Below are 9,826 nucleotides of genomic sequence, written 5' to 3'. Positions count from 1 at the left end.
CCACCCCCACCCCTGCCCCGCTCCCTCTCCCACCGCCCCGACGCTGGGTCCCGCCTTTCCCACGCTAGAGCCACGTAGTCCCCCCGCCTTGTGTTCCAGTTGTCCCACCCCCTACCGGAGACCACAGTCTTGTTGGCAGGAAAAATTTTCCTAATGTCCTTCAATCTCTTCCATGAGCGTTTGGAGTCCACCAGGCCGCGGAGTTTGAATGCCAGTGCCCTAGGAAATGGGATCCCACAGTCACACAGCCCGTCACACAGGCTGCCCGTGGGCTGGGCAGGGCAGGGCAGGCGGCCCCACCCCACTTAGGTCTCTGGGTCCCAGTCCCAGGGTCTTAGTGTCCAGGCCCCTGAATATCAAGGCTCGGGCTCTCCAGATCTGTCTTGTTAGCTCCCTCTGCCCCAGCCTGTAGAGCTACCTGGAGGCCAGCATGGAGCAGGCGGAGAGGGACGGTCCTTGCAGGAGCCCTCACGCTCTCCTTACTCACATGGGCCCCAGGCGGACGAAGAAAGAGGCTGTCTTGAGAAAGGAGTAGCGGAGATTTAAGTTCAGGAACTTGGTGGCCTTGATGTTGATGAGAATCGGGAATCCGGGAATATAGCCATTCCATCTGTGGGGAAAAGCGCAGGGACCTGGCACCAGGGGTCCAGACGGCCAGGAGAGGCAGGAGCCCAGGTGTCAGCCATGGGAGGGGCCCGGGACACCTTGGGGTCCTTACTCAGGCCTGTTGGGGTTGCGGCAGCGCCGGACGGGAGGGTGGTAACTGGGGATGTGCACGTAGTTGGGCAGGCCTGGAACGAATTCCCTCCAGCTGCGAAGACAAGGTGAGCCACAGTGGGCCCGCTGCTCCTGCACCACCACGGCCGGCCCCCCACCTCCGCGGACCCCCCAAGGCTCTGCCGCCCTCCTCCTAACTGGTAGAAGTCCTGTTTGGCTCTGATCTCCTCTTGTCTGTGCTCCAGGAGGATGGGAAGCGAGTCGTCCGCTGTTGTCTTTCCTGTAGGGAGACCAAGGAGGAGGCTCAGGGGCTGACCTCACCCGGTCTCACCCCTGCTAACTCCAGGAGCAGGCGTTCAGCTTCTGCCTCCCACCATGGCCAAGGTGAGGAAGGTCCATCCTAGGAGAGGGAAGGTGTGCTCCCTCCCAGAATTTGTGATGAACGGATCATGGGCCCACCTCTTCCCTCTCTGTGCCCCAATTCGCACTCTGCTGCTGCCGGAAGTCTGTTTTCTAGACCCACGGAAATGTTCATGCTGGCGGTTCTTCAGCGCTTACTAGGCACCAAGACTTTGTTCCTTATTTATTTAATTATTTATTTAGAATTGTGCCAGTAGGTACTGTGCTCTCTGGAAAGGGACAGAGAGAGAGTGAGGAAGGACACCCCCGCACACACAGGGAATGGTCCACTTCTCCCTCCTTCTGGGATTTTGGACACATGCTTGCACATTTGACTCGAACCACACAGTCCACCATGTGGAATCCAGCCTTCTTAATCACCAGGCCATGGGCACCAGGCACTTTCATTAATATTTTAAGCCACACAAGAACAACCTATGAGACAGTATTATTATAGTCCCACAACACCTTCGCCCCAGCTCCAAAATACAAAAGACTGTGGAAATCAAAATTCTGATTACTTACACAACAAATTCATCAGTCTGCAAAACCTGCTCTAAACGTACCTGAGGCTATACAGTCTTCCTTCTTTTTGGCAGAAAAGTGAGAAAGACAAAGTACCTCCCCCATGGGGCATGGCCACAACACAGTCTCTTATCCTCAATTTCTCCATGGGTCAGGATTTGGGGCACATCCATACATGCCTGTGATTTTTCAAGTCACCGGGACAAGGGATTCTAACCGCGTGGCTGGCCAGGTATGCTCTGTCTCCCTTACCCATCAGGCCACAGGCCAGCCCTCTACAGCCTTTTATACACCCAATGTAACTATTCATAGTTTTTATTGAGAAATATTAGTATATATTTTTTGATTATTTAATTTTGTTATTATTATTTTCTCTCTTTTTTTGATAAGTTTTTGCTATAGGGAGCATGCGCTTGCCAGAAAGACAGAGAGAAACAGAGAGACAGAAAGCAAGAAATCAGCCCCCAGGGGGGATGGCCACGCTGCAATCCCTTCTCCTCCATTCTCCTCTCGGGATCTTGGGCACACACACACACGCGCCCGGCGTGAATTTAAGCCACCAGGTCCGGGACTCGAACCTCAGTAGACTACATAGGAGTCCAGCAACATAGCCATTATGCCAACTGCTGGTCCCTATTATTTTCTTATTTAATTTGACCAGAGAGAGAGAGAGAGAAAGGCAAACTGAGAAAGCAAGCCACCGGGTCTGAGACTTGAACCATAGTTGGCCATGTGGGAGTCTAGCACCCCACCCACCATGCCACCTAACTGCCCCTGAAATATTAGTATATTTGATTAGGGATGCCCTAATGGTAGATATAATCACATAGCATATGGTGTGTGCATGGGAGGGGTGTGTATTTATAAGATAAATGATGCATTTATGAAGATGTATATGTATATATACACATATATATCCATACGTATGTTGTATGTGTGGCTTCTAGATACAGATCAAGTATTTCCTATCCAAAATACTTGGACCCAGAATTGTTCTGAATTTCAATTATTTTTGTTTTTCAGATTTTGGAATATTTATACACACATACAGAGATATCTTGGGGATGAAACCCAAGACTAAACACAAATTTTATCTATATTTCATAGACACTTTATACACATTGACTGAAGATAACTTTATATAGTACTTTTTTTTTTGCACCATTTTGACTACAATCTGTTACATAAGGTCAGGTGTGGAGTTTTCCACTTGTGGTATCATGTCTGCTGGCGCTCAAAAAGTTTTGAATTTTGGAGCATTTTGGATTTTCAGATTAGGAATTATCAGCCTGTAAAAGCTAAATTTCAGGGCCAGCAGTTGGTTTAGTGGTTAGGGTGCTGGTCTCCCACATGGTTGATGACAGTTCAAGTCCCAGACCTGGTGACTTATTTTCTCACTTTCTCTCTCTGTCTCTCTGTGGTGGGCACACATGCCCTATGGCAAATTAAAAAAAATAACAATTCATTCATTCGTTTTCAAAAGAAAAAAATCTGAATTTCAAAACACCTGTGGTCACAATAGTTTTAGCTAAAAAAAGTACAGTGTCATGCCCATGAGAAAGCATGGGCTGGAGTGTGAGCCGAGGTAGGCAGGTTACTTCTGATCCCCCAGCTCCTCACCACCAATAACTTAGCCTTCTTTTTTTTTTTTTAAGATTGTTTTGTTTTAAGAAATTATTATTTCATTTATCTTTATTTGTTTTCATTTACTAGAGAGGGTCAGAGAGAGAGAGAGTATGAGAAAGCAAGCCACCAGGTCCAGGACTCAAACAGTGGCTGGCTGTGTGGGAGTCCAGCACCCTTAACCACCATGCCACCTACCAGACCCTGTTAGGCCTTCTTAAAACTCCTTTGTTACCTCATTGGATTCTCACATCAGCCCCATAAAGAAGGTTCTGTTATTAGCTCTGTTTTATAGAAGAGGACGCCGAGGCTTAGAAGCATTTGGAAATGTGACCGGATGTCCCGCTATTACGTGCTGGGGCTGAAGCCCAAACCCAAGCCCGTCTTTCTCCACAGTCCTGACTGGTTGTCCCAGGCTGCTTTGTACAAGGTGGCCCCATCTTTTCTCCTCAAGGCCCCCACCCCCTCTCTCCTCCACCTACCTCAGCTCACACAATGTTCTGGGTGAATGGTGCCCCCTGGAGTTGTGCAACCAAGAGACCCAGCTTGGCTCCATCTCAAGGGCGGGAGCCCCACTCCTTCCAGGGCCCAGTAGGTGACTCAAGTCTCCCTGCCCTGGTGTTGCATGGCAGCCACCTCACCCAACTCCATTCCTGCCCAGCCACCCAATGTCACCCTGCCTGTCCTCTGCTTCCGTGCCACTCAGACCTATCGCGGTGGGGAGAGGCTCTGTGCCCCCAGAGTCCTCCCCTTGGGATCCTCAGGCCTTCCTCCCTCCACCCCGTGCCTCTCCTTTCCCTGGCTTGGGCCTGGCTACCCCTCCCAGGGGAGGACACCAGGAAAATGAGAAACAGAAGAAGGCAGTCAGTTGCTCGGAAGATGGAGCTCCCAGCTCCTTAGCTCTGTCCTGCTCTCCCACCCACCTCAAGGGAAGCCAGCAGAAGTTGGGTGGTAGAACCAGGGGAATGACAGAGGACTGGCCCAGTCCCCGGGCAGCAGCCACACATTGGGAAGCTGACCCAGGCCTGCCAGGCAAAGGGCTTAGGCGAAGAGTCAGGACCCGAGGCCTGTCCTGCTCCCGTGAGAGCAATCGAGCAACTGGACCGTCAGCTGGGCAGCTTTTGACCAGCAACCTCAGAGGAACCCCAACAGTCCACATGAGTAACGGGGCCTCCCATTGGGGTGGGATGGATCCTTACTGGGTTTAGGGAGGAAGTTTTGGAGTCACAACGTGTCTTGTTAGAAAAACGAAGTGCACACCCTGCTGGGGTGACGGGAGTCCTTTGGGGCAGTAAAACGTCCCATCTGTCTTGCACGTGCTCAGTTAGAAAAACACGCGTCGTGGTCCTGCGCAGGACCACGGAGGTCTGCTGAACTAACAGCGTGTTTTAATAGGAAGCAAGGCTCCAACTGGAATAATGGGGCCTCCTAGCACCTGGCGAGGTGCCCCGCTGCAGGGCCAGCATGTGGAATGGCACTACAGTTTCCTCCTATGGAAACACGGCGGCCTGCACTTCCAGTAACCAGGGTCTTTTTAGAGCAGCCGGACACTCCGTAGGAGTTGAGGGGAGGACTGGAGAGGTAACGGGAGCGTGCTGGGGGAGGCCGTCTGCATCTGGGACACCAAGGGCAGCCCCAAGCCTCAGGCATCTCTCTTGCCCCAGTGTGCGGCCGGGGCTGGTCCCAGCTTGGCTGCAGTGGCTGAGGGGGCCACATGTGGAGATAGCCGGAGGGCCTGGGGGTTGCTGGCGGGGACGGCTCCGGGCTGACTGAATGGCACAGCCAGGCTACACTGAGGGCCTAAAGACTCGGGACTCTGTGTTGAGGGCTCACCCGTGGCCTCCCGGAGCGCCAACGTCTCGTAGCCGTCCATCCACTGATAGGCGGGGAAGTGGTAGACGCGGCCGCCGGGCGCGCAGATCTGCACATAGTTGCAGTACCAGGGGTCCTTGCGGAAGAAGGAGTAGCGCTCTTTGTGCAGACGGATGATGATGAGCTCCCCCAGGTCCTGCTGGCACTGGACAGTGTAGTCGTCCACCTGGCGGGACACAGCTGGCTGAGCGGGCTCCACAGGCCTCCCCTTGATCCAGGCCCTGCTCACGCCGGCAACGCTCATCTCCCGGACGAGGAGGGCAGAGAGGCACGACATCGACCTGATCCCTGGGCTCCTTCCTGATCCCTTCCATTTGACTGTCCCCTGCTGGTCCCATCTACCCAGGCCTGGAATAGGCCCCAGCCCCTCCGGCTCTTCCATTTCCTCAGCTCCTGAGGTCCTGTTCTGTCCCACCCTGTCCCCAGTCACCTGAGACCACAGGAGCCATGCGGATTCTCAGGGGCTGGTGTGCAGAGGAGCCCAAGTGGGCCCCAGGCCTCCCAAACCTCCAAGGACCCTACCTATGAAGCTGTGGGGACTCGGCCCAGCCACAGTGGCGTGTGCTCTGCAGGCTGGGACCACATGGGTCCAACCTTAACACCCTGCACCTTGGCTTGTGCCTGTAATCCCAGCAATTCGGGAAGCTGAGGCAGAAGGACAAGGAGCTCAGGGCTGGCCTGGACATCCCAGCCAAACCCTGTTTGAAAACCAAGAGTGATGGCACACGCCTGCAGTCCCAGCTGGGAGGCTGAAGCAGGAAAATCACCACAGCAAGACTCAAAAAAAAAAGGCCACACAGGTAGAGTGACCTATTAAGGTCACAAGGCAGCAAGTGGGTGGGCCTATCGCTAAATCAGGGCTGAGGTTTGAGGGCCCTTGAAGGATGCCTTCTATCGCAGAGCAGGCTGGACCCCACTGGATAGGCTGGTCTGATGCCATTTTAAGTCACAGAGAATCGGATGCAAATTTAAGCCAGTAGTGATGCAACTTGATTTAGGAAGCGTGAGTAAGACTGGGAGAAAGAGGATGAGGGACCCGGGAGAGGCTGTGGAAAAGGGATGAGACAGAAGAGGAGAAGGGGAAAAGGATGCAAGATTATGGGGAGAGAGCTGAGGGAGAGAAGAGAGAAGGAAGGGGAGAGGGAGAGATGAGGAATGACTGAAAAAGGATGAGGAGGAAGGTGGTCCAGAGACCAAGGGAGGGGACAGGGTTGGAAGCCAGGTCTGGACGAGGCATCCAGGCCACCAGGAGTGAGAACGCTGCTCTCAGAGCGGACCCTCTGCTCTCTGGCTAATCTCTGCCATGCGTGGCTCCCTCACCTGGTCACCTCCATCCCTCCCCAGCCATGCACTCTCACACTCACACACAGTCACACTCACACGGTCACGCACACTCATTCACATGCTCACACTCACACACACTCACCGCTCCTGTTGCAAAGTCTCTCCCGAAGTGGTTCAGCCGCTGCTTATGGCTCTCTCCTTGGGTCCCCACGATGGTCAGCGAGATGCAGTCCATTGTTCCCGACAAGAAGTCGGTGCCCGTGGCCACCCTGACTTTGTAGGTGGCCATGGCTGCCCTTCAGGAGACAAAGGGGTTGCTCGAGTTCCAGACAGTGCGCGTGGAGGGGCGACACCCAAGGGAAGCCAGGCACAGAGAGCAGCGGAAGGGTCCAGCCTCCGAGGTGGAGTGGTGAGGCAGGACGACCGGGTCCCCGGCCGCCCAGAGCCTGGAGAAGCTGCTACCCTCAGCTGGCTGGGATGCAAGCCTGGCGGCCGGGGTGGGGCCGGGCTGGTGGCAGGCGAGCAGGCGTCTGGGCTCCAAGCCCTCTGGAAGCCGCGCACCCAGGAGGAACAGCAGGCAGGGCACTTGGCCTGCCACTGAATGGGCGGATGGAAGATGCCGTGGATGAAGGAGTCTTCAGGGTGGGGAAGCCAGTCCAGCCTGAGCCAGGGCCCCAGGGAAGTTGGGGGACAAGACTGGGCGTGGCCTCCAGATATTTATCATCCTAATAAGCTCCTTCCTTCTGCCTTCTCCCATTGGTTGCAGCAGGGCCATGGGCAGCGGGTGACCTGCATTGGTTCTAGGGCCCCCAGTGGGTGGCAGGGAGTGGGGGACACTAACTTGCTGCCCAGCCGGCCAGTTGACCAGCCTTCCTCTCTGGGAAATGGGGCAAGGAGAAGCCACAGGAGAAAGCTGCCAATCTGTCTGCACCAGGCCCCAAGGCCACGGCAGAAGGGTGGCCAGTGATGAGGCCAGGGCTCAGGGACCACATGGACACAGAGAGGCCCAGAGACATTGCAGGAAGAGATGGTGGGGGGAGTCCAGGGGATAGGAGTCTGTAGCTTCCTGCAGGGCCAGGATCTTCTGAGGAGGGACTGGTGTTGAATACAAAATAAGACAGTTGGAGTGAAGTTTAAGACATAGAAGTTAAGCTAAAGGATGAATAAATAATAACCATAACATAGAATTCTGCCCATGAATTAAAAAAAAAAAAAAAAAGCTGGGGACCAGCAGGTGGTGTGGTAGTTATGGCGCTGGACACTCACATATGACCAACCACGGTTCAAGTCCAAGACCTGGTGGCTTGCTTTCTTACTTTCCCTCTGTCTCTCTCTGGTCAAATTAAAAAACAAACGAATAATTAAATAATTCTTTTTTAAAAATACTAAAACATGGAGGACTCTCACAAAGATTATATTGAATGAAGCCAGATATTCAAGAAGACAATCCTGGGGCCAGTATGTGGTATAGTGGCTAAAGTGCTGGACTCCCACATATTCAACTGGGGTTTGAGTCCTGAATCCAGCGACTTGAAACTCACACTGATGCATGTGTGTGTGTTCAAAATCCCACAAGAATGGAGGAGAAGCAATTGCAGTGTGGCCATCTACTCTGGGGAAGATTTCTTGCTTTTTGTCTCTCTCTGTCACCAAAGAAAGAACACATCACACCCTATAGGAACAATCTCTCTCAAAAAAAAAAATTGGGGGAGCTGGTAGGTGGCATGGTGGTTAAGGGTTCTGGACTCCTATAATGCTGACCATGGTTCAAGTCCCAGATCTGGCATAATTTTAAAAATTTTCAAAGGGGACAAGCAGGTGGCATGGTGGTTAAGGTGCTGGACACTCTGACTTGGGTGACCACGGTTCAAGTCCTGGACCTGGTCAGGCTTGCTTTCTTGCTTTCTGTTTGTCTTTGTCTCTCTCTATCTGACTGTGTGTCTCTCTCTGGTCAAATTAAAATAAGTTAATGAGTAAAAAAAAAATTATAAAAAGAAGAAGATGGGCCTTATTATTCCAGCGATACAAAGCTCTGGAACAGGCAAAGCTACACCATTCTCACACAAGTCAGACCAGTGAGTGCCAGGAACGGGGAGCTCCGTGGACAGCTGGCAGTGTTCCATGTCTTCACCTGTGTGATGTACAGGGCACGTTTGGTACTTCACTCCATCTGTGTCAACACTCGACTCTGTAAAGTACACATCCTCACGGGGCGAGGGCTGGGGGAATGAAACTAGGAAGAGGTCTGGAATCCGGCAGGGTTGGGCTCCAACAGAATAGGGTTTGTCGGGAACCTGAGGTCGTTTCCTCTCTCCGTTCCTCTCGCCTTCCCCCTGCTTCCTTCCTTCTTTTTTTCCTTCCTTCTTTCTCTCCTCCCTCCCTTTCTTCTGTCCTTCCTTCCTCCCACAGATGTTCATCGCGCATGATCTGTAGTGGTGCAGGCACAGTTGTAGGCACTGCATTCAAAGAAGAAATAAAACATGCACAGAGCACGGCGAGTACTGGGAGAGGGACCAGGAAACGGTGGGCACCATTCGTTTGCTATTATTTTGGATAAGCACTCTGAAGAAAATAAACCTGGAGTGGGAGAGGCCTGGGACTCCGGCAGAATCACAGGAACCAGAGCAAGAAGGGCCAGAAGGGGTCAGGCCCTGGGTAGGAGGAGGTGTGAGGCTGCGGCTAGCAGTGAGAGAGAGGGTGGGGGACCAGCAGTTAGCGTAATGGCTATGTTGCTGGACTTCCATGTAGCCAACCGCTGGTCAAGTCCTGGACCCGGTGGCTTAAACTCCCGCCGGGCGCGTGGGCGTGTATAGGGCTAAAGTGCTGGACTCCCACGTATTCAACTGGGGTTTGAGTCCTGAATCCAGCGACTTGAAACTCACACTGATGCATGTGTGTGTGTTCAAAATCCCACAAGAATGGAGGAGAAGCAATTGCAGTGTGGCCATCTACTCTGGGGAAGATTTCTTGCTTTTTGTCTCTCTCTGTCACCAAAGAAAGAACACATCACACCCTATAGGAACAATCTCTCTCAAAAAAAAAAATTGGGGGAGCTGGTAGGTGGCATGGTGGTTAAGGGTTCTGGACTCCTATAATGCTGACCATGGTTCAAGTCCCAGATCTGGCAACTTGTTTTCTCACTCTCTCTCTCTCTCTGTCCCTCTCTGGTCGGATTTAAATAAATAAATAAATAAATTTAAATAAAATAAAAATAAAAAATAATTTTAAAAATTTTCAAAGGGGACCAGCAGGTGGCATGGTGGTTAAGGTGCTGGACACTCTGACTTGGGTGACCACGGTTCAAGTCCTGGACCTGGTCAGGCTTGCTTTCTTGCTTTCTGTTTGTCTTTGTCTCTCTCTATCTGACTGTGTGTCTCTCTCTGGTCAAATTAAAATAAGTTAATGA

The 9,826-nt window shown here is 52.5% G+C and overlaps 1 protein-coding gene across 1 annotated transcript in view; it reads right to left on the bottom strand.

Moving 5' to 3' along the window:
• The window catches only part of ALOX12B (arachidonate 12-lipoxygenase, 12R type), a 14,834-nt gene extending 8,125 nt beyond the window's left edge, over positions 1 to 6,709 (bottom strand). Inside the window, exons 1-6 of the mRNA XM_006151759.3 lie at positions 6,563 to 6,709; positions 5,098 to 5,302; positions 916 to 997; positions 719 to 811; positions 488 to 610; positions 116 to 219 (exon numbers count right to left, since the gene is read on the bottom strand). Of these exons, the coding sequence (XP_006151821.1) occupies positions 116 to 219; positions 488 to 610; positions 719 to 811; positions 916 to 997; positions 5,098 to 5,302; positions 6,563 to 6,709 (754 nt within the window). The remainder of the gene's footprint in view (positions 1 to 115; positions 220 to 487; positions 611 to 718; positions 812 to 915; positions 998 to 5,097; positions 5,303 to 6,562) is intronic.
• Positions 6,710 to 9,826: the final 3,117 nt, after the last annotated feature.

The sequence above is a fragment of the Tupaia chinensis genome, unplaced genomic scaffold, assembly GCF_000334495.1.
Source record: "Tupaia chinensis unplaced genomic scaffold, TupChi_1.0 Scaffold000330_1, whole genome shotgun sequence".
NCBI lineage: Eukaryota > Metazoa > Chordata > Mammalia > Scandentia > Tupaiidae > Tupaia > Tupaia belangeri.
This window is presented reverse-complemented; position numbering and strand designations above follow the sequence as displayed.